Genomic DNA, 24302 nt, shown 5'->3' with positions numbered 1-24302 from the left:
CTGTTTAACTTTCCGGAGCCAGTTGATATATAAAAAAAAGTTTTGACCTGGAATACCCCTTTAAAAAGATTTCTAAATGACTTCTATTAAAAAATCTTAATCCTTCCAGTACTTTTAAGGGGCTGTATACTACAGAGAAAATGCTTTTCTTTTTGGATTTCTCTTCTGTCACGAGCACAGTGCTCTCTGCTGTCCATTTTAGGAACTGTCCAGAGCAGGAGAAAATCCCCATAGCAAACATATGTTGCTCTGGACAGTTCCTAAAATGGACAGCAGAGAGCACTGTGGTCGTGACAGAAGAGAATTCCAAAAAGAACAGCATTTCCTCTCTAGTATACAGCCTCTAAAAAGTACTGGGAGGATTAAGATTTTTTTTAATAGAAGTAATTTACAAATCTGTTTAAATAAATAAAATAAAAGTACCCCTTTAGGCAAGAGCAGCATTTTCAGGAGAAGCATGATGTGCAGAATGTCTGCCATCGATTGCTTCTGCCTGTAAGTGATGACCATAATGGCGAACACAGCTGGGATGTGCTTGCGCCTGCACAGTAGCCGAAACTTGGTTAAAGGGGTACTCTACACATTTAAAGGATAGGGGATAAGATGTTAGTTGCGGGGGTCTCGCTGCTGGGGACCCTTGCAATCTCCGGTTCAGCACCCCGTCATTCGGGTCACGGAATGAACTCCGCTCCGTGCCTAATGACTGCCGATACAGGCTGCCACGCCCCTTCCATTCAAGTCTATGGGAGGAGGCGTGACGGCTCTGTACTAGCCGCCACGCCCCCTCCCATACACTTGAACAGAGGGGGCGTGGTCTGACATCCCGAATGCGGAAGCTGCAAGCTTTTGGAAGCCGCAGCTGACAGCCTGGAAATTGTGGGGGTCCCTAGTGGTGGGACCCCCGCAATCTAACATCTTATCCCCTATCCAAATAATATGTGTGCGCGGCGGAGTACCCCTTTAAATAGCTGATCTGATGTAAAAAGTGGCGCAAGCTCAGCGGTTTACCAAGGTTTGCGACTTTACCACATCAACGGCTCCGTTCTCTGTGTATGCACGTTCTGGCAAACAGGTCTGGTGTCAGCCCGTTCACTGATCACATATTGTTGGCTTATCCTGAGAATAGACGATCAGCAGAGGGAAGCGGAACCACAGTAATGGTGGCCGAAACGGAATGTAACAAATGGTCCGTTGATTAGTTTAGTCTGACTAGTTTAGTTACTTCCCCCCTCACTGTGCTCCGGTTGCTCGCTAAAGACGGATGAAGTCCTAGGACCCAAGACTGTCACCCGGGACTTTTCCAGGATACCAGGGTATTTTGAAAGTGAAACTATTTCGGTTAGACTCACCTAATCGATGGCTGATCCGGTTTCGTCCACACTTATTGAAGTAATAAAACAAAAATCCTAGAAAACCACTTTAAAGGGGTACTCCACTGGAAAATATTATCTTTTAAATCAACTGGTGCCAGAAAGTTAAACAGATTTGTAAATTACTTCTATAAAAAAAAAAAAAAAAAAATCCCATTCCTTCCATTACTTAGCAGCTGCTGTACAATACACAGGAAGTTATTTTCTTTTTGAATTTTCTTGACCACAAGTACTCTCTGCTGACACCTCTGTCCATGTCAGGAACTGTCCAGAGCAGGAGCAAATCCCCATAGCAAACCTCTTTTGGTTTGGACAGTTCCTGACATGGACAGAGGTGTCAGCAGAGAGCACTTGTGGTCAGACAGAAAGGAAATTCAAAAAGAAAAGAACTTCCTGTGTATTATACAGCAGCTGATAAGTACTGGAAGGATTGGGATTTTTTAATAGAAGTAATTTACAAATCTGTTTAACTTTCTGGCACCAGATCACTTAAAAGAAAATGTTTTCCAGTGGAGTACCCCTTTTAATATATATCAAATAAACTTTTGATATATTTTAGATTAATGAATGTTGAATAACTTTCCAATAGCATGTTAATGAAAAATATGCTTCTTTCTATTGTATTTTTCCCGATCAGTCCTGTCAGCAAGCATTTCTGACTCATGGTGGAGTCCTAAACACTCAGAGCTGCCAACCTGCTTTGTTCACAGCCAAACAGGCTGAAATGCTTGCTGCCAGGACTGGTAGGGAGACCCCTAGTGGTCATTTCTTCAAAGTGGAAAATTAAATAGAAAGAAGCATATTTTTTAATAACATGCAATTGTAAAGTTATTCTGCATACATTAATCTATAATATATCAAAAGTTTTTTTTGATGAGAGGTACCCTTTAAGAAAAAGGCTTCATACATCTTTGTCAAGAGCAACATTAAAGCAGTGATTCCCGCCCAGCGTGCCTCCAGCTGTTGCAAAACTACAACTCCCAGCATGCCCGGACAGCCTAAGGCTGTCCGGGCATGCTGGGAGTTGTAGTTTTGCAACAGCTGGAGGCACCCCGGTTGGGCAATACTGACTTAAAGGGTAAAATAATAAATGCGCAAAAGTGATTTGACCGCCATCTTGTGTTTTTCGCAGCACTGGGATGTCTCACACGGAGGATCGGCGCTATGTGGAGCTTTGTCAGGATTCAGTCCGTCTGACTGCAGAAAGTGTGGGTCTAGAGATCACCGATGAGGTGGCCGCTCTGCTGGCTGAGGATGCGTGTTACCGGCTACGGGAAATCACACAGGTACGGGGATACATGGTGACTTGTGTCCTCCTAATCTCAGTGTCGTGCTGCCGCATCATTCGGTACCTGGTTCCACATTTACTATAATCAGTCGCAACATTACAATCTCTCACTCAACGTACCATAAATAAACATTTTGAAACCCAATTTTGTATTAAAGAGAACCTGTCAGGGGATAAGATGTCTGATCGCGGGGGTCCCCAGCACCCGCTTCTCAGCTGCACAGAGCGAGGATCACGCCCCCTCTCATAGACTTGCATTGAGGGGGTGGGGTGTGACCTCACGAGGAGGGGGCGGAGGCGGAGGCGTGACATCACAATACTCCGTCCCCTGCATTGCCCGTCATCAGCCACAGAGTGATCCTCACTCTGTGCAGCTGAGAAACAGAGGTGCTGCAGGAGAGATCGCGATCAGACATCTTATCCCCTATCCTCTTTTGGATAGGTGTTAAGATTTCTAGGGGCGGAGTACACCTTTAAGGACTCAAATTTTTTTTCGTTTTTGCACTTTTCGTTTTTTCCTCCTCACCGTCTAAAAATCATAACGCGTTAAATTTTGCACCTACAGACCCATATAAGGTCTTGTTTTTTGCGTCACCAATTGTACTTTGTAATGACATCACTTATTTTATAACATAATCTGCGGCGAAACAAAAAAAATTATTTGTGGGGTGCAATGTGAAAAAAAAAAGCCATTTTGCAACTTTTTAGGGCTTCCATTTCTACGTAGTGCACTTTTCGGTAAAAATGACACCTTAGGCTGGGTTCACATCACGTTTTCAGCCATACGGAACCGCATACGGCTGGGGGGAGCTAAAACCTGGCGCTCCCGTATCCGTGCCGTATGCCGCCCGTATGTAGTTCATTTCAATGAGCCGATCGGAGTGAAACGCTGACTCCGGTCTGCTCATTTTAGCCCCACATGCGGTTTACCACCGGACCTAAAACCGTGGTCGACTACTGTTTTAGGTCCGGTAGGCAAACCGCATACTAGGCAAAAATGAGCTGACTGGAGTCAGCGTTTCACTCCGATCGGCTCATTGAAATGAACTACATATGGGCGGCATGCGGCAGGGGTACGGGAGCGTCATGTTTTGGCCCCCCCCCCCCCCAGCCGTATGCAGTTCCGTATGGCTGAAAACGTGATGTGAAGCCTTATCTTTATTCTGTATGTCCATACGGTTACAGGGCTACCCAATTTATGTAGGTCTTATTTATTTTACTACTTTAAAAAAATCATAACTACATGCACCAAAATTTGTATGTTTAAAATTGTCATCTTCTGACCCCTATAACTTTTTTTATTTTTCCGCCATGGTCTGTAGTTTTTGATCGGTACCATCATATTTTTGTGGTATATGAAGTGACCAAAAATTCACAATTTTGGACTTTGTTATTTTTTTTACGTGTACGCCATTGACCATGCGGTTTAGCTAACCTTATATTTGAATAGTTCGGACATTTACGCACGTGTCGGTACCACATATGATTTAATTTTTTAAATTACATTATTTTATTTAAAAAATAGGAAAAGGGGGGTGATTCAAACTTTTATTAAGGGGGGCTTATTCACATAGCATAGCACTGATCAGTGTTATCGGTGCTTTGCTGCTCCAGCCTGCAGTAGATCGCCGATGGGACGACCAGGAGGCAGGTGAGGACCCTCCTGTCATCCAGTAAGCTGATCGGTAAATCGCGACTCTGTCGCGATAGTCCCGATCAGCTCCGCTGAGCTGCCGGGATAGTTCTACTTTGACTTTAGACACCGTGATCAACTTTGATCACGGCGTCTGAAGGTTTAATGCCGGGCATCGGCCCGATCGGCGGTGCCCTGCATTAGCCGTGAGTCCTGGCTGCCCGTAGCAACCGGGACCCACCGGGTTTAACCTGTTATACGCTTGTGAGAACGGTTTAAACCTCCTTAAGGGGACTCAGGACTTACAGGTATGCCCTGAGTCCATAAGGGGTTAATAAGAGCTCAGGATAGTGAATTCCTCTGTTGTTCCTCCTGGAGATACCTGACAACTGGGCATTACCATTACCAATGTCAATGGTGCGTGTCCCTTCACGTTCTTATGCTGTGAGCAGTGACACCTCCCATCTGGTAACAGGCAGCTTTCGCTTTATTCATACGCTAGCAGAGTACCCGGCATTGCCCCTACTACCTGCCTAAACTTTGTGGGAGAGGAAAAGCAACAGTGACACTCTTGACCCCATATCCCGTCCCCATGTCCCAACCGTCCCCATGTCCCATCCCCCCCCCCCCCCCGCACTAACTATTCTCTGCAGCTCGAGAGTAACACAATCAGATGTACCAGAAGTCCCATAGACTTGCATAAAACTTCAGACAAAAACCCCACCTTGCATAAGGGGTCGGATTAGGGTTAATTTAACTCTATTGTATTTTTAGCTGACATATAACTAACATGTGACCAAGTTTCGTCGTAATGGGGGAGATTTATCAAAACCCGTGCAGAGGAAGAGTGGTGCAGTTGCCCATAGCAACCAATCAGAGTGCTTCTTTCATTTTCCACAGGCCTCTAAAGAGGCCTGTGGAAAATGAAAGAAGCAATCTGATTGGTTGCTGTGGTGCAGTTGCCCATAGCAACCAATCAGATTGCTTCTTTCATTTTCCACAGGCCTCTAAAGAGGCCTGTGGAAAATGAAAGAAGCAATCTGATTGGTTGCTATGGGCAACTGCACCACTCTTCCTCTGCACAGGTTTTGATAAATCTCCCCCAATATCTCCAGCATTTGGAAGTTATGTTGGAACATACACTTGTTGGGGGGCAACATTTCCTTTGCACAGGTTTTGATAAATCTCCCCCCCCCCGTTGAGTTTCATATACTGTATATAGATTTAGAGGAGGAAAGCAGAGAAAGGTATTAACTAAGGGCCCATGCACACTACAGAATTTTCTCCCCATGTAGCGGCCCCTCATCGTCTTCATTGGGATTCTCCTGCACTGTGCACACTGCAAAATTTCGGCCACGGAAATTCCAATTCCAGAAAAAAAGAAGCATGTTCGTCCTTTGAGCGGAATTCCGAGCGGAACTGCATTGCCGTCATATAGCTGATATATTCCGGGGACGTCTGCTGCACATGGAAATTCTGTAGTGTGCATGGGCCCTAAAGCTAGAGCTACACGGCAACTATGGTCACACAAGCAAAATATTTGCGGTCATGTGACTTTGTTGGCATTTAGGCAAATGTCCGCTAAGGTGGGGGTAGTTTGAAGGTTCAATAAGGGGAATTACCCTCCTCGCTGTGATATACATATTCCCTAGTAGCTGTCTCACAGTCATCTGGAAAACATTTTTATTTTTATTTTTTAATAAACTGGTGACAGAAAGTTAAACAGATTTGTAAATTACTTCTATTAAAAAAATCTTAATCCTTCCAGTACTTATCAGCGGCTGTTATGATCCACAGGAAGTTCTTTTCTTTTTGAATTTCCTTTCAGTCTGACCACAGTGCTCTCTGCTGACACCTCTGGCCATTTTAGGAACTGTCCAGAGTAGAAGCAAATCCCCATAGCAAACCTATCCTGCTCTGTACAGTTCCTAAAATGGACTGAGGTGTCAGCAGAGAGCACTGTGGTCAGACTGAAAGTAAATTCAAAAAGAAAATAACTTCCTGTGGAGTATACAGCAGCTGATAAGTACTGGGAGTGTTAATATTTTTAAATAGAAGTGATTTAAAAATCTGTTTAACTTTCTGGCACCAGTTGATAAAAAAAAAATATATATATTTTCCAGTGGAGTACCCCTTTTAACAGCCATATAAGTTTTTGTGGATCTCAAGTCTTCTCCTCTCAGATTTCCCCTGTTCTCCATCACTATTAGAGATGAGCGAACTTACAGTAAATTCGATTCGTCACGAACTTCTCGGCTCGGCAGTTGATGACTTTTCCTGCGTAAATTAGTTCAGCTTTCCGGTGCTCCGGTGGGCTGGAAAGAGTCTCCTAGGACTGTATCCACCTTTTCCAGCCCACCGGAGCACCGGAAAGCTGAACTAAGTTATGCATCAACTGCCGAGCCGAGAAGTTCGTGACGAATCGAATTTACTGTAAGTTCGCTCATCTCTAGTCACTGTATTAGACACGTATACATCTTGTACAATGTAGTTTACGAGAATTCATTGTGTCTGTTAAACGGTCCATTATCTGCAGAAAGAATCAAAGGGGTACTCCGCTGCTAGACATGTTATCCCCTAACCAAAGGATAGGGGATAACATGTCTGATTGCTGGAGTCCGGCCACTGGGGACCCCTGCAAACTTTGCTGCGGCACCCTAGTAGGGTTTCCTCCTTTCTTGCAAAACAAAATAATTTGCATAATTAAAGGGGTATTCCAGGAAAAAACTTTTTAATATCAACTGGCCCCAGAAAGTTGAACAGATTTGTGAATTACTTCTATTAAAAAATCTTAATCCTTTCAATAATTATCAGCTGCTGAAGTTGAGTTGTTGTTTTCTGTCTGGCAACAGTGCTCTCTGCTGACATCTCTGCTTGTCTCGGGAACTGCACAGAGTAGAAGAGGTTTGCTATGGGGATTTGCTTCTAAACTGGGCGGTTCCCGAGACACGTGTCATCAGAGATTACTTAGACAGAAAAGAACAACCTTATCTTCAGAAGCTCATAAGTACTGAAAGGATTAAGATTTTTTTTTAATAGAAGTAATTTACAAATCTGTTTAACTTTCTGGAGCCAGTTGATATATAAAAAAAAGTTTTTTCCTGGACAACCCCTTTAATTATATTTGTTTAACATCATAGGATACACTTATGTGGGGGAAATTTTGTCCTATTCTTACTCCTATAACTTTTTTTTTTTTTTTCTCATTATACAGGGATGTATGAGGGCTCATTTATTTGCGCCCCGATCTGTAGTTTTTAACGTTACCATCTTTGTTTTGATGGGACTTTTTTTTTTTTTTAAATGAAATTCAGGAGTTGCAGTTAGTTACTAACTACAACTCCCAGCATGCCCTGACACAGCCTGTGGATCAGCAGCAGCCCCAAACGAAAACTACAACTCCCAGCATGTTGGACTATATAGTAGTATATATTCCCAACCAGGTGTGCCTCCAGCTGTTGCAAAACTACAACTCCCAGCATGCCCGGACAGCCGTTGGCTGTCCGGGCATGCTGGGTGTTGTAGTTTTGCAACAGCTAGCGGCACCCCTGGTTGGGAAACACTGGTATAGGTTATGGTGCAACATTCCGGGAGTTGGGGGATTTGTTGGATAAATACCGGCCATTGCATTACTGGTATTTTTAATATAAGAATACCGGCAGGGTGGCCAAAATACCGGCCAGGTGGCAACCCTACACCCCAGTCATCCGGTGCATGGAGCGAATTCCGTGCAGTGCCGCATGACTGGCAAACACGGCCACCACGCCCCCTCCATTCTTGTCTGTGGGAGGAGGCGTGACGGCTGCCCCTCCCATAGACATGAATGGAGGGGGCGTGGTGTGATGTTATGATCATGGAAGCCCCGGGCTTCTGTGACCATAGCGCCGCCCCGGAGATCCTTTTGGATAGGAGATAACCTGTATAGGGGTGGAGTACCCCTTTAACACATTCTTTCAGGGGAATCTGCTTTTATATGCATTGTCCTCAATGTAGATGGCGCATGTCAGTCCAAGATTTCTCCAGGCAGATATTCTGCTGTGTGACTGAGCCTTTAAAGGGGTGCTCCGGTGGAAAACATTTTTTGTTTTTTAATGAACTGGTGCCAGAAAGTTTAAACAGATTTGTAAATTACTTCTATAAAAAAAAAATCTTTATCCTCCCAGTACTTATTAGTGGCTGTATATTACAGAGAAAGTTCTTTTGTTTTTGGATTTCTTTTTATTTATTTTTTGTCCACAGTGCTCTCTGCTGACACCTCTGTCTGTATCAGGAACTGTCCAGAGCAACATAGGTTTGCTATGGAGATTTGCTCCTGTTCTGGACAGTTCCTGATACGGACAGAGGTGTCAGCAGAGAGCACCGGGGACAAGACAAAAAAAGAAATCCAAAAAGAAAAGAACTTCCTCTGTAGTATACAGCAGCTGATAAGTACTGGAAGGCTAAAGATTTCTTAATAGAAGTAATTTACAAATCTGTTTAACTTTCTGGCACCAGTTCATTTAAAAAAAAGTTTTCCACTGGAGTACCCCTTTAAATGTTAGGAGGAGGAAAGTAGAGCAACAAGAGTCACAGGGAGGTTAACCAAAACTTCTCAACCTACATATCATGTCTTATCTGCTGTTTTATTCTCAGTTCAGTGCGCAGTCACTCAGACACTCTCGGAGGCGAAGACTCACTGTGGAGGACTTTAACCGAGCACTGCGCTGGAGCAATGTTGAGGTAATGTGATAATGTAATATATAGGAAATCAAATGGGCCTTAAAGAGTACCTGTCATCAACTAAACTTTCCCTGATCCCCCTCCCCATCTGTCCCTTACTCTAACTATGCCTATCCCTGTGTTTATTGAGGTTTAAAACGCTGTGGAAATACCTTTTTTTTTATCCCTCTTCATTAGCTCAGGAGCACTGTCTTTCTGAGGGGTGGAAGGAGGCGGGTCCCGGCAGGCATGATGTCACATGAAGCCTGGCCGGGACTCTGCTTCTGCCAGTCTTCCTGTATGCTGCTCTCCCTCTGCAGCAGTGTTTCCCAACCAGGGAACTTCCAGCTGTTCCAAAACTACAACTCCCAGCATGCCCAGGCAGCCAACAGCTGTCTGTGCATACAGACTAAGTACAGGGGAGGAACGGCAGCCTCTGTCTCTCTCTCCTGTATCTCTCTGCACTAAAAAGTCAATGCTGAGAACCAGGGGCGGTGGGAGCAGTTACAGAGGCAGTAATTAAGATGAATGTCGGGGGGGGGGGGGGGGGCACAGAGCAGGGAGTGCAGTGAGATATTACAATGTATAAGATAACGTGTGGTGAGGGGCAGGGAGAACACAGAGCAGGGGGAGGGGGAGGTGACTGGCCTCTGTTATATGAGAGGCATGTGCAGGCTTGTAGCTCACAGTGCTGCTCCAGGCTGGGAGCGAGTCCTGAGCTGAGAATACTGAACTTCCTGTGGAAGGACCAGAGCCCTTTCAGCATTAGTCCTAAAAGCTGTACACTTACTATGAAAAGCATAGGATGCTGCTTGCAGACCAGGCATAGAAGAGAGACCCCTAGTGGCCAAAAGTATAAAATGAAAAAACTGGTATAAATATTAATATTTTTTAATGAAGATATATTACAATATGTCTTCATTGATGATTATGAACAACATATTAAATTTTTTTGTTGATGACAGGTACTCTTTAAGATTTTTTAATAGAAGTAATTTACAAATCTGTATAACTTTGTGGCTCTAGTTGATTTAAAAACATTTTTTTTCCAGTGGAGTACACCTTTAAGTAAATTTAGGTTTTAATGGTCTTCTTTACGTTTATGCCATTCTTCATACGTTCAGGTATTGGTGTTAGGTTTACCATGTTAGGTTAACCATATAGTAATCCAGCTGTTCTGTCTATGGGTTATTAGAAGGTTTGTCTTACACATGACTGTATTTATTTTCTTTTTTTTCTTTTAGCCAATATATGGCCATGGATCTCCAGACCCAGTCTCGTTCCGCAGTGTGAGAGATGGTGACTGCCACTGCGCTGAGGATCGTGATGTAAACTTGGTGGAGCTGGCATTAGCCACAAACATTCCCAAGGGAACTGCAGAGACCGCTGTAAGAGGTAAGAAGATATATTTCCATGGGCCAATTCACACTACGGAAACTCCACCCGGAAAAATTAGGCAGCCGATGCTAAGACCAATCAGAAATGCGCAGTCTCCATAGACTTCAGTGAATTTCCAAACAGATTACGCAAAAAGATTAAACATGTTCATTCTTTTGTCGGTGTCTGGGGTCTGGAATTTCCACGGCGGAACGTCCGTAGTGTGAATGGTGCAGCAGGATCCCGTTGAAAACAATGGGAGGCTGCTGTATTGGATTTACCGCAGTGGTATTCCGCTCGGAAAATGCATAGTGTGAATGGAACTCTAAATGGTTGGTTGTGTTCCTGGATTTTGCTAAACTGTATTTTTTTGTTTTCTCCAGTTCATGTATCTTATCTCGACAGTAAAGGAAACCTGGAGCCACAGGGGACAGGTAAGTCTATACAAGGTACTTACATATAATTCTCTATGAACGTTTCTGGATGGAAAGGCCATGTTCACATGTTCACACCACAGAATTTTTGGGCGGAATTCCGCACAGAGTTTCCACAGCAGCAGAGTCCCATTGTATTCAATGGGATTCTCCTGCGCTGTGCACACAACGGAATTTCCTCGCCAGATGTTTCTGGCACAGAAATTCCAATTTACGTGTCTGCAGAAAGAATGAACCTGTCCACTCTTTCTGAGGACTCCGCTCGGAATGCATAGCCGTCTATGAGACGCCGCATTCCTGTGCCATCCTAGCACCGGCATATTGTGCCGGCGCCCGCAGTCTTCGGAATCTCCGCATGATTTTCCGTGCTGACATTCCTTGGTGTGAACATAGCCTAATGGTTGTTCTAATCTCCTTCCAGTTCCTGCTGCAGTCTCAATGCTAACAGATGACCTGTTGAAATATTATCAGCGTGTGACCAGAGCCGTGCTAGGAGACGATCTGCATCTTATGAAGGTAACATTTATATGTTATTTACCCAATCTTTGTATGTTATAGCCTATATCTACAACCAGTTCACTAAGGATTTTTTTTTTTTACTCATTTTTTTTTAAATCAACTTTATTGATAAAGATAATTTTTTTCCTGTCTAAATCCATCACAGGTGGCCCTTCAAGATTTACAGACAAACTCGAAGATTGCCGCCTTATTACCCTATTTTGTGTATGTTGTGAGTGGGGTGAGTATATATTTAACAAAATTGTAGTAATGGGGGAATATTCACACACAGCAGATTTGTTGAAGAACTTCTGCGACTGTTCCATTCATCTTAGGCTGCGTTCACACGGCCGTCTAGCCCGGTCCCATTCTCCTCCTGTCAAAAATAAACGGACAATAACGGATGCAAATAGATGTTATCCGTTTGGATCTGTTATTGTTCAGTTAATAAACCAAAAAATATATATATATATATTTTTGTTCTGAGCATGCTCAGAAGTATAAACGGATTGAAAAAACGGATGCAAACGGATGACATTAGCCCCTTAAGGACGCAGGGTTTTCCCATTTTTGCATTTTCATTTTTTCCTCATCACCTTCAAAAAATCATAACGCTTGAAATTTTGCACATAAAATTCCATATGATGGCTTATTTTTTGCACCACCAATTCTACTTTGCAGTGACATCAGTCATTTTACCCAAAAAATCGACGGCGAAACGGAAAAAAAATTAATTGTGCGATAAAATTGAAGAAAAAATTTGATTTTGTAACTTTTGGGGGCTTCCGTTTCTACGCAGTGAATTTTTCAGTAAAAATAACACCTTATCTTTATTCTGTAGGTCCATACGGTTAAAATGATCCCCTACTTATATAGGTTTTATTTTGTCGTACTTCGGAAAAAAAATCATAACTACATGCAGGAAAATTTATACGTTAAAAATTCTCATCTTCTAACCCCTATAACTTTATTTTTTTTTAAATTTTTTTCACGTACGGGCCGGTATGAGGGCTCATTTTTTGCGCCGTGTTCTGAAGTTTTTATCGGTACCATTTTTGTATTGATCTGACTTTTTGATCGCTTTTTATAAATTGTTTTCATGATATAAAAAGTGACCAAAAATACGCTATTTCTCGGTCGGAAACCATTGGGGGACACAGACCGTGGGGTATATGCTCTTGCCGCTAGGAGGCGCTGACACTAAGCAAACAAATAAAAAGTTTGGCTCCTCCCTGCAGGCTATACCCCGCCTACTGGCCCTGAGCTCATCAGTTTTAAGCTTAGTGTCCTAGGAGGCAAGACACAGTTCTGGATTTCTCCAGACCTGGTCTTATCTTTTTCTTATTTTATAGTTAGGGACTGTTTAGTTTCTTTCATTCATTTTATTTTTTCACTGTTTTTAGGTGGGGGTTCAGGAGCATGGCGCTACCTGTTCCCCCATATGCGGCTAAGGGGCACGGGACATAATTTACACATGCACCGTTAACCCCTTCCCGCCAACGGCCAGCACCTGGGGTAGTACCGTTGGGTCCAGGTCCCCCTATACTCCCTGCTTGTCCTGGTCTGTAGCAGCATGACGTGATGCAGGCATCCATAAGTCTGGCTGAAGATATCTTCTGGTGGAAGACATCTTCAGGTGAGTATGGTGCTAGGTGAGTATGTTTGTTCCCCTCAGTCCCATTTCCTGGTGTGTCTATTTTTATTTCTTGTTTTTATTGTTCCTTGTTGGCTTGCAACCTCTGGAGACCCCTGGAATTTGTACGCCCCCCCCCCCCCCCCCCGGACGGGGACAGTGTTTGATTTGCTCCTTGGAGGGAGCATACTATTGGGGCTGTTCTGAGAGGTCGGGGGGTGCCGGGACAGGGGGAATGAGCACTTCGGCAGGGTCGGGCCGCCGGGACAGCGTTTCCCTCTCCCTCCACGACCCTGCCGGCTTGTGTGTTTTTACTTTCACTTTGAGCCGCGCGCGGCGTCCTTCCCTGCATGCGGTCCCGTTCGGCCGCTGCAGGGATCGCACGGCTGTTACTTTCACTTTGAGCCGCGCGCGGCGAATCTCACAGTCGGCGCCTCGCCCTGCATGCGGTCCGTTCGATCGCTGCAGGGATCGCACGGCTGTTTCTCCCCTCCGGCTAAGACGCCGGAGTTAGTGTTGGTTACTGGGGGACATGGCGGTCGCGGTGCCGGAGCTTCGGCCACGTGTGCCGAGGCTCCACCCACCGCACGCATTCTCCTATGGGGGCTTAGCGCGCTCACCTAGGGGTCACTGATTAACCTATCAGCTGGTGCGCGTGCTCAGGGGTCATTTTCAGCCAATAGGCTGCTTCTGGGAGGTGGCCTGCTTTTGCTGGTGGCTGGCTCCTCCTCCCTGCTCTCTCTTTCTCTCTCTCCTTCTGGTTACCTCACGCAGGAGATACGGGGGACTGCCTCTGCTTATCCAGAACTGGGACACAGGCCGGGTGAGATTGCTCTAGTTTTTTTCTGCTGTCCCTAGCTTCCAGCTATGTCCCACCTCAGACCCGACCCACCGCCCAGACAGGCGACGGCTCTTGTCACCTACTGTGCATGTGTGGGTTGTAAGTCCAAATTTCCAGTGGCTTTCTGTTCAGCCTGCTCCTCCAAACTGTCTTCGCCGTCCGTTTCTGGAGCCCCTGAGGCTTCAGCGGAATGCGTGGGAACCGCCAACCCCCCACCCCCTCCAGAGTGGGTTTCTTCCCTTTCCCGGTCAATTTCTGAATTGGCTAAGGTCTCCAAGTCGGTGGCTTGGCTTTGGAAAGGTCATCCCTGCGAGGCTGTAGGGGCTCACGCTCTGTTTTCCCAGAACCGCCTTCTTTCCGCGCTTCTAAGCGCGCTAAGGTAGCTTCCTCTGGCTCCTCACGGGAGCAGGCCCTGGGCGGCCCCTCGTTTCGCAGGTCTCGCTCCCCCTCCCCGGGCCTAGGGCGTACCCCAGCTTCTAGGGGTCGTTCACTGGGTCGGCGTTCTAGGTCTCCGTCCTCTCATCCTAGGTCCCCCTCACCCCTGGCGAGGGCTGCCTCTGCGGACTCCCGTTCCTCGGGGGAAGTGGTGGAAGAAGGTTCGGATTCCGTCTCGGATCATGAGGATTACTCTACAAAGTCCGATATGGTGGACGGTTTAGTGTCAGCCATAAGGGACACCTTTCATCTGGAGGACCCCGGAGCTTCGGATCCTGATCCAGAAGTCTCCTTTCGCTGATCACAGCGTGCTCCCAAGGCGTTTAGCTCTCATGCAGAGTTTGACGCCGTGCTGGACGCTGCTTGGAAACGCCCTGTGAGGCGTTTTCAGGGTATCAAGAAGGTGCAATCACATTTTCCCTTCCCTCAGGACCTTGTCACAAACTGGATGGTTCCGCCTAGGGTTGACCCACCTGTCCAAGTCCACTACGCTGCCCCTTGCGGATGCAGCGTCTCTTAAGGATCCGGCGGACAAGAAAATGGAAAATCTAGCGAAGGCCGCATTCGAAGCTGTTGGGTCCTCATTACTCCCCACTTTTGCCTCCACTTGAGTGGCCAAGGCGGTGTCGGTTTGGGCTTCCCAGCTCCGCCAGGGGGCCCTTGCTGGAATTTCCAGGGAGGAACTGGCAGAAACGGCTCTCCAGCTCTCCCAAGCTGGCGATTTCCTTTGTTCAGCCACTTTGGAATCCCTCGCTGCTCGGCATTTGCCTCAGCCAACTTGGTTGCGATTTAGTCGCGCCATGTGCTTGAAAGCGTGGGACGCCGACACTGCGTCGAAGAGGTCCCTGACGGAACTACCCTTCTTGGCCTCTTCGGAAAACGTTTGGATGAAATTATTTCTTAAGCTACGGGAGGTAAGAGTTCTCTGCTTCCACAGAACAGGTCTCGGCGCTTGGAGCCCCGCCGGAAGTCGACTTCTTTTCGGTCCTTTTGGTCAACCGCACCTGGAAGGCTTATTTTCGATGGTGCGAGGAGCAAGACTTTTCTCCGGTCATTTTTTCCCTTCCACGTCTTATTGCCTTTCTTCAGGCAGGGCTGGATCAACGTTTGACCCTAAGTTCTCTTAAGGATCAGGTGTCTGCTCTTTCTGTCCTTTTCCAACGGCAGTTGGCCTCTAATTCTCATGTCCGCAACTTTTTACATTGTGTGGCCCGCATGGCTCCGCCTTTTCGGTCTCCCACACCTCCGTGGGATCTCAATCTGGTGCTTGGAGCCTTGAGGGAGGCTCCTTTCGAGCCCCATAGGGATGCCTCCCTTCGTATTCTCTCGTGGAAGGTCGCTTTTCTCATTGCCATCACTTCTATCCGGAGGGTCTCGGAACTGGCGTCACTTTCCTGCCGTTCCCCCCTTTTGGTGCTTCATCAGGATAAGGTGGTTTTCCGCCCACCTCCCTCCTTCCTGCCCAAGGTACTTACCTCTTTTCATGTCAACGAGGAGCTCGTTCTTCCTTCCTTTTTTCCTTCTCCTGACAATGCCAAGGAGCGTTCTCTTCACACCCTTGACGTGGTCCGGGCAGTCCGGATTTATCTGTCGGTCACCTCCTCTTTTCGCCAGGGGGACTCCTTTTTCGTGATTCCTCAGGGTAGCCGTAAAGGTCTTCCGGCTTCCAAAGCGACCATTGCTCGGTGGATTCGCTCGGCCATTTCGGAATCGTACCACCGCAAGGCCAAGGTACCACCCTTTCGGGTGACGGCACATTCCACGCGTTCTGTTGGAGCTTCTTGGTCGCTTCGTAATAGGGCTTCAGCCCTGCAAGTCTGTAAGGCGGCCACCTGGTCGTCTTTGCATACATTTACAAAGTTCTATCAAGTACATACTTTTGCATCGGCTGATGCTAGTTTGGGCCGCAAGGTTTTGCAGGCGGCAGTAGCATCCTCCTCTGCTTGATTTTGGGTTGAGTATTTTTTCTCCCCACCCCGGGGACTGCTTTGGTACGTCCCACGGTCTGTGTCCCCCAATGGTTTCCGACCGAGAAAAGTAGATTTTTTTATGCTTACCGTAAAATCTCTTTCTCGGAGGATCCATTGGGGGATACAGCGCCCACCCATAGTTTGGGTAGAGTTTTTCGTTTGTTCTGTCCGAGAGGTGATTCAGGGTTTTTTCTTTTGTCTGTTTCTCTCGGACTTTTGCTTGTTTTTTTCTCTTTTTTTTTTTTTGTCAGTTGCCTCCTATTGCTTTGAGACTAAACTGATGAGCTCAGGGCCAGTAGGCGGGGTATAGCCTGCTGGGAGGAGCCGAACTTTTTTTGTTTGCCTAGTGTCAGCGCCTCCTAGCGGCAAGAGCATATACCCCACGGTCTGTGTCCCCCAATGAATCCTCAGAGAAAGAGATTTTACGGTAAGCATAAAAAATCTACTTTTTGGATTTTTTTTGCGCGTATGCAATTGACCTTGCGGTTTAATTAATGATATATTTTTATAGTTCGAACATTTCCGCACGCGGCGATACCACATGTTTATTTTTATTTACACAGTTTTGTTTTGTTTTTATGGGAAAAGGGGGGTGATTCAAACTTTTATTAGGGAAGGGGTTAAATGACCTTTGTTAACTTTTTTTTTTCCACTTTTTTTTTTTTTGCAGTGCTATAGCTCCCATAGGGACCTATAACACTGCACACACTGATCTCTTATGCTGATCCCTGCAAAGCCATAGCTTTGCCTGGATCAGCGAGATAGGGGCTTGATTGCTCAAGCCTGTAGCTCAGGCTTGGAGCAATCAAACGCCGATCGGATGCGACAGAGCAAGGTAAGGGTGTCTACTCTCGCGTCCTAGCTGATCGGGACATCGCAATTTTATCGCGATGTCCCGATCAGTCCCGATCAGCCCGACAGGAAGCGTTTACTTTCTTTTTTAGACGCGGCGATCAACTTTGATCGCTGCGTCTAAAGGGTTAATAGCACGCGGCACAACAATAGGTGCCGCACGCTATTAGCCCAGGGTCCCGCCCATCGTTAGCAGCCGGGACCGACTTGGTGTGATGCGGGGTCACGGTGTGACCCCATTTTAAACACTGGGACCGGGCGAGGGGCGTACAGGTACGCCCTTCGTCCTGAAAGAGTTAAAGGCTCATCCGTTTTCCGGAGACTTCAATTTTAAAATTTACTGTATCCATTTTTTCTTCCGTTTTTTTTGACGGAAGAAAAAATACTGCATGTGCCGTTTTTTCTGCCGTCAAAAAAAAAAACGGAAATGAGTGCAGACGGTACAAACGGATTGTAAAAAAAACTCCCATTGACATAAATGGGATTTAAAAAAAAAAAAGTTTTTAATCCGTTTACAGCCTTCAAGAACGGAACCGAAACGGGGATAAAAAAACGGGACAGATGGCCGTGTGAACGCAGCCTAAATATGCAGATAAACCGATAATGGTAAAATTTTCTGCATGTAAATTCATCCTTATATTACAGTGTTTCCCAACCAGGGTGCCTACAGGTGTTGCAAAACTACAACTCCCAGCATGTAGTTTTGCAACATCTGGAGGCATACTGGTTGGGAAACACTGTTATAATACATGGATAACTTAATACATGGATAAAGCCGAAAGCAGGCGAAGTGGATAAGTTACACAATTTTCGTAACTCCCATTGACTTTATTGGAAGTTACGCAAATGCTCTGGAATTTTATTCTTACTGTAGTATTTGGTATTGCGAAGGAATTTTTCCCATAGTATGGAGCAACTAGCATCTGCCTGCATAATTGTTTTTTGTTTTGCTGTCCCCTGCATCAGTTTTTTTCCAACCAGGGTGCCTCCAGCTGTTGCAAAACTACAACTTCCAGGATGGCAGAAGGCTGATATATAATGTTCCATAATGATATATAATGTTCCATAGTGAACACTAGAGATGAGCGAACTTACAGTAAATTCGGTTCGTCACGAACTTCTCGGCTCGACAGTTGATGCCTTATCCTGCTTAAATTAGTTCAGCCTTCAGGTGCTCCGGTAGGCTGGAAAAGGTGGATACATTCCTAGGAAAGAGTCTCCTAGGACTGTATCCACCTTTTCCAGCCCACCGGAAAGCTGAACTAATTTATGCAGGAAAAGCCATCAACTGCCGAGCCGAGAAGTTTGTGACGAATCAAATTTACTGTATAGTGAACACTATAACCAAAATCTCAGACTGTAGGTCGGGCAAAAATCTGCCCTGTTCTCTTTGTTTGCACCACATTACACCCTTTCTTTAAAGGGGTTATCCAGGGAAAAACTTTTTTTTTTTTTTTTTTATAGATCAACTGGCTCCATAAAGTTAAAGAGATTTGTAAATTATAATGCAATATGTAGGCTCCTATATACCTAGACCAATATAGACCTGGGCAACCCAATACTGACACCAATACCCACGGTGTCCAGATAAATATAAAAATCTGGACAAAAAGGAATTGGGGCTCCAAGGTCAAAGATAGTGGATCCCAATGATAAGTATAAAATAGCAATGATTTATTGGTATTTAGAATAGTATAATATATAGTGGTACCAGTCACTCACAGGGCCCTTGTGAAATCACGGTATTCACTGTTAAAATAATACAAAATTAATAGTAAAAAATAATAAATGCGACCATCACAAATAAAATGCGCATATAGATGCAAATGACATGCAATAAAAATATAAGAAAAATATTAAAAAAAACAGTCCACCAAGGTAGTGATAACTACCTAAAATCAAGAATAGTCCAAACAATATTCTAGCAGCAGTTGTGGATCACAATGTGCAAAGTCTGATAACGCTGGTCAGTAGCTAGCCGGGGTAACCCGTAGCAACAATCTGCTAGCTTGTTAAGCAATAGCAATCAGTCATAGAAATGAATAAATGCTGATTGTGGTGGTCACAATGTCTTTGAATAAATGCTGGACGCGTTTCAAAACTATCTGTTTTTTCTTTAGCAGCAGTATAGATACAATACTGCTGCTGAAGAAAAAACTGAGAGTTTTGAAACGCGTCCAGCATTTATTCAAAGACATTGTGACCACCACAATCAGCATTTATTCAACTTATGTTGGCTTCTTACCCCGCTGACTAAAGGAGAGGCATCTATCAGCCACCCGACCGGTCACACGCGCCTCGCTGCCACGAGGACGCCGCAGGTATCTACACCTATTCAGCAACTGAAGCGCTGCAGGACCGCCACCGGGAGACCACCGCTGTCCGACACTGCCCTTCTGGGAGACGGCCGAGTCTCCAGGCAGTGTTCTCCAACGCACGGAGAGCTTATCTGGGAGATCGCAGGCATCTGGAGGCGATCGCTACGTCCCCTGCTATACACATGGTGGCAGCCCCGGAGCGGTGAGAATACAAAGTATCGATTTCCATTATCTAAGCACTACTGTTCCACTCAGTTGAAACAGTGTAGTCATCTATCAATTGCATTTATGCCGGCAATTCATTTCTATGACTGATTGCTATTGCTTAACAAGCTAGCAGATTGTTGCTACGGGTTACCCCGGCTAGCTACTGACCAGCGTTATCAGACTTTGCACATTGTGATCCACAACTGCTGCTTGAATATTGTTTGGACTATTCTTGATTTTAGGTAGTTATCACTACCTTGGTGGACTGTTTTTTTTAATATTTTTCTTATATTTTTATTGCATGTCATTTGCATCTATATGCGCATTTTATTTGTGATGGTCGCATTTATTATTTTTTACTATTAATTTTGTATTATTTTAACAGTGAATACCGTGATTTCACAAGGGCCCTGTGAGTGACTGGTACCACTATATATTATACTATTCTAAATACCAATAAATCATTGCTATTTTATACTTCTCATTGGGATCCACTATCTTTGACCTTTGGAGCCCCAATTCCTTTTTGTCCAGATTTGTAAATTACTTCTATTAAATAATCTTCATCCTTTCAGTACTTATGAGCTTCTGAAGTTGAGTTGTTCTTTTCTGTCTAAGTGCTCTCTGCTGACACCTGTCTCGGGAACCGCCCAGTTTAGAAGCAAATCCCCATAGCAAACCTCTTCTCCTCTGTGCAGTTCCCGAGACAAGCAGAGATGTCCGTAAAGAGCACTGTTGCCAGATACAAAAGAACAACTCAACTTCAGCAGCTGATAATTATTGGAAGGATTAAGATTTTTTTAATAGAAGTAATTAACAAATCTGTTTAACTTTCTGGAGCCAGTTGATATATATAAAAAAGTTTTTTCCTGGATAACCCCTTTAAATTTTTTCTTTTTTTTTACTAGGTCAAGTCTGTGAGTCATGATCTGGAGCAGCTGAGCCGTCTCCTGCAGTTAGTCCGGTCTCTCCTGTCCAATCCCTATTTGTATTTGGGTAGTTACGGATGCAGCCTCATGCAGAGCGTATTATACTGTGTCACAGAGCCACTTGCCGCCTCCATAAACCCCCTCAATGATCACTGGACGTTGCGAGACTATGGAGCAGGATTACTGAGTTGCATATGGTAAGTAGAAAGAGAAAAGAGGAGAAACATTTAAAGGGGTATTCCTATCTGGAACATTTTCTGACCTTTCCATACGATATACCATATGCTAGGTCAGTGTTTCCCAACCAGGGTGCAGGGATGTGGACATTTAAAGGGGTACTCCCGTGGCAAACTTTTTATTTTTTTTAAATCAACTGGTGCCAGAAAGTTAAACAAATTTGTAAATTACTTAGCACTGTGGTCATGATGTCAGCAGAGAGCTCTGTGTTCCAAAAAGAAAACCATTTCCTCTGTAGTATTCAGACCCTAAAAAGTACTGGAAAGATTAAAGTGTATTACAGGAAAAAACTTAAACAAAAGTTAAACAGATTTGTAAATTACTTCTATTAAAAAATCTTAATCCTTTCAGTACTTATGAGCTTCTGAAGTTAAGGTTGTTCTTTTCTGTCTAAGTGCTCTCTGATGACACGTGTCTCGGGAACCGCCCAGTTTAGAAGCAAATCCCCATAGCAAACCTCTTCTACTCTGTGCAGTTCCCGAGACAAGCAGAGATGTCAGCAGAGAGCACTGTTGCCAGACAGAAAAAGACAACTCAACTTCGGCAGCTGATAATTATTGAAAGGATTAAGATTTTTTAATAGAAGTAATTTACAAATCTGTTTAACTTTCTGGAGCCAGTTAATATAAAAAAAAATCTTTCCAGTACTTTTTAGGGTCTGTATACTACAGACAAAATGGTTTTCTTTTTGGGACACAGAGCTCTCTGCTGACATCATGACCACAGTGCTTGCTGCTGACCTCTGCTGTCCATTTTAGGAACTGTCCAGAGCAGCATATGTTTTCTATGGGGATTTTCTCCTACTCTGGACAGTTCCTAAAATGGTCAGATAGGTCAGCAGAGAGCTCTGTGTTCCAAAAAAAAAAAAAAAAAAACATTTCCTCTGTGGTATTCAGCAGCTAATAAGTACTGGAAGGATTAAGATTTTTTTAATAGAAGTAATTTACAAATCTGTTTAACTTTCTGGCACCAGTTGATAAAAAAAAAAAAAAAAGTTTTCCACGTGAGTACCCCTTTAACCCCTTAAAGGGGTTAGCCCATTTTGGCCTTAAGGACTCAGACAATTTAATTTTTACGTTTTCATTTTTTCCTCCTCGCCTTCTAAAAATCATAACTCTTTTATATTTTCATCCACAGACTAGTATGAGGGCTTGTTTTTTGCGCGAACAGTTGTCCTTTGTAATGACATCACTCATTATATCATAAAATGTATGGCGTAACCAAAATACACTATTTTTGTGGGGAAATTAAAACGAAAAACGCAATTTTGCTAATTTTGGAAGGTTTCGTTTTCACGCCGTACAATTTCTGGTAAAAATGACGTGTGTTCTTTATTCTGAGGGTCAATACGATTAAAATGATACCCATTATTATATACTTTTCTATTATTGTTGCGCTTAAAAAAAATCACAAACTTTTTAACCAAATTAGTACGTTTATAATCCCTTTATTTTGATGACCTCTAACTTTTTTATTTTTCCGTATAAGCGGCGGTACGGGGGCTCATTTTTTGCGCCATGATCTGTACTTTTTTTTGATACCACATTTGCATATAAAAAACTTTTAATACATTTTTTATAATTTTTTTTTTAATAAAATGTATTAAAAAAGTAGGAATTTTGGACTTTTTTTATTTTTTTTTCGTTCACGCCGTTCACCGTACGGGATCATTAACATTTTATTTTAATAGTTCGGACATTTATGCACGCGGCGATACCAAATATGTCTATAAAAAATGTTTTTTACGCTTTTTGGGGGTAAAATAGGAAAAAACGGACGTTTTACTTTTTTATTGGAGGAGGGGATTTTTAACTTTTTTTTTACTTTTACTTTTAAATTTTTTTACATTTTTTTTTACACTTGAATAGTCCCCATAGGGGACTATTCATAGCAATACCATGATTGCTAATACTGATCTGTTCTATGTATAGGACATAGAACAGATCAGTATTATCGGTCATCTCCTGCTCTGGTCTGCTCGATCACAGACCAGAGCAGGAGACGCCGGGAGCCGCACGGAGGAAGGAGAGGGGACCTCCGTGCGGCGTTATGAATGATCGGATCCCCGCAGCAGCGCTGCGGGCGATCCGATCGTTCATTTAAATCGCGAACCGCCGCAGATGACGGGATCTGTATTGATCCCGGCACCTGAGGGGTTAATGGCGGACGCCCGCGAGATCGCGGGCGTCGGCCATTGCCGGCGGGTCCCTGGCTGCGATCAGCAGCCGGGATCAGCCGCGCATGACACGGGCATCGCTCCGATGCCCGCGGTTATGCATAGGACGTAAATGTACATCCTGGTCCGTTAAGTACCACCTCACCAGGACGTACATTTACGTCCTGCGTCCTTAAGGGGTTAAAAAATAAAATAAACTAGTCCAAGGGACTAAAGCGGAACAAAATCTACTTGTCCCTCAAGAAAATCCACTTGTCCTGGTAGTAATAATAATTTCAACCAAATTAGTATGAAAATAAGGTCTAGTTTCTGCACTTTTGTTTTTTCCTCCTCGTCCTATAATAGCCATAACTCTTATTTTTCCACCTACAGACCCATATGAGGCTTGTTTTTTGCGGGGCCAAGTATACTTTATAGTGACATCTTTCATTTTTCCATAACATATGCTCTGAAACAAAAAAAAATGCAAATTAGATTTTTTTTTTGCCATTTACCTTGTGGTCAAATTTACAGATTATTTTGATACTTTAGGTCGGCCTGATTACACCAATACCAAATTTGTTTAGTTTCCGTCATGTTTTAATAATAATTTTTATTTTTTAACTTTTTAATTTTAAAAATAAATTCCTGACCCCCTATAACATTTTTATTTTTCCGTATACTTGGCTGTACGGGGGCAAATTTTTTGGGCCGTAATATGCTGTTTGTATTGGTACCATTTTGGTATTGATCTGACTTTTTGAACACTTTTTTACTTTTTTTCTGGGATATGATCATATAAACATAAAAAAAACGCAATTCTGTGATTTTTTATTTTTTGTTGCGTTAACACCATTTACCGTACAGGATATAAAATGTTATTTTTTTAATAGTTCAGACAATTACGCACGCGCCAATACCAAATATGTTTATTTTTATTATGTTTACATATTTTTATATGGAAAAGGGGGGTGATATGAACTTTAAATATGCAAGGGGTTAATGGGTGTTTTTGAACTTTTATTAAACTTTATTTTTTAACTACTCCTTTTTTTTTTAGGAGAAATCATTTAGATTCCTCATACAGATCAATGCAGTTCTATTGAACACCATTGATCTGTGTTCATTTGGTTGAGCCTGCTGAAGGCAGGCTCAATCAAATGCAGATCTATGGGCACAAAAGAAAGGAAGATCCGGCTCCCTTTGGGTGCCAGATCTTCCTTTCTTTTGTGCTCATCTGATGTACCTGGGAACACGCCCCTTGCTCAATCCGTGGCTTCCGCTGGAGGGTGTGCTGAGTTCATTGTGATCTGGGTCTGCATGCTGCTAATGGTGAGCTGAACCTTTACTTTTATTTCTGGATGCAGATCTATGGGGCAGCCATGAATGCAGAGGTAAGCCCTCTGGCTACCTCTACAGGGGATCTC

At 44.0% G+C, this 24302-nt stretch overlaps 1 protein-coding gene across 2 annotated transcripts in view; it reads left to right on the top strand.

Moving 5' to 3' along the window:
• The window catches only part of TAF6L (TATA-box binding protein associated factor 6 like), a 42193-nt gene that overhangs the window by 7334 nt on the left and 10557 nt on the right, over window positions 1-24302 (top strand). For both annotated transcript variants that reach the window (XM_056527556.1, XM_056527557.1), the window contains exons 2-8: window positions 2503-2656; window positions 8924-9010; window positions 10234-10384; window positions 10750-10800; window positions 11222-11316; window positions 11465-11539; window positions 20463-20680. In XM_056527556.1, coding sequence (XP_056383531.1) covers window positions 2503-2656; window positions 8924-9010; window positions 10234-10384; window positions 10750-10800; window positions 11222-11316; window positions 11465-11539; window positions 20463-20680 — 831 coding nt within the window. The remainder of the gene's footprint in view (window positions 1-2502; window positions 2657-8923; window positions 9011-10233; window positions 10385-10749; window positions 10801-11221; window positions 11317-11464; window positions 11540-20462; window positions 20681-24302) is intronic.

The sequence above is a fragment of the Hyla sarda genome, chromosome 6, assembly GCF_029499605.1.
Source record: "Hyla sarda isolate aHylSar1 chromosome 6, aHylSar1.hap1, whole genome shotgun sequence".
In the NCBI taxonomy this organism is placed as follows: Eukaryota; Metazoa; Chordata; class Amphibia; order Anura; family Hylidae; genus Hyla; species Hyla sarda.
Note: the sequence above shows the minus strand (reverse complement) of the source record. Positions and strands in the feature narration are given on the sequence as shown.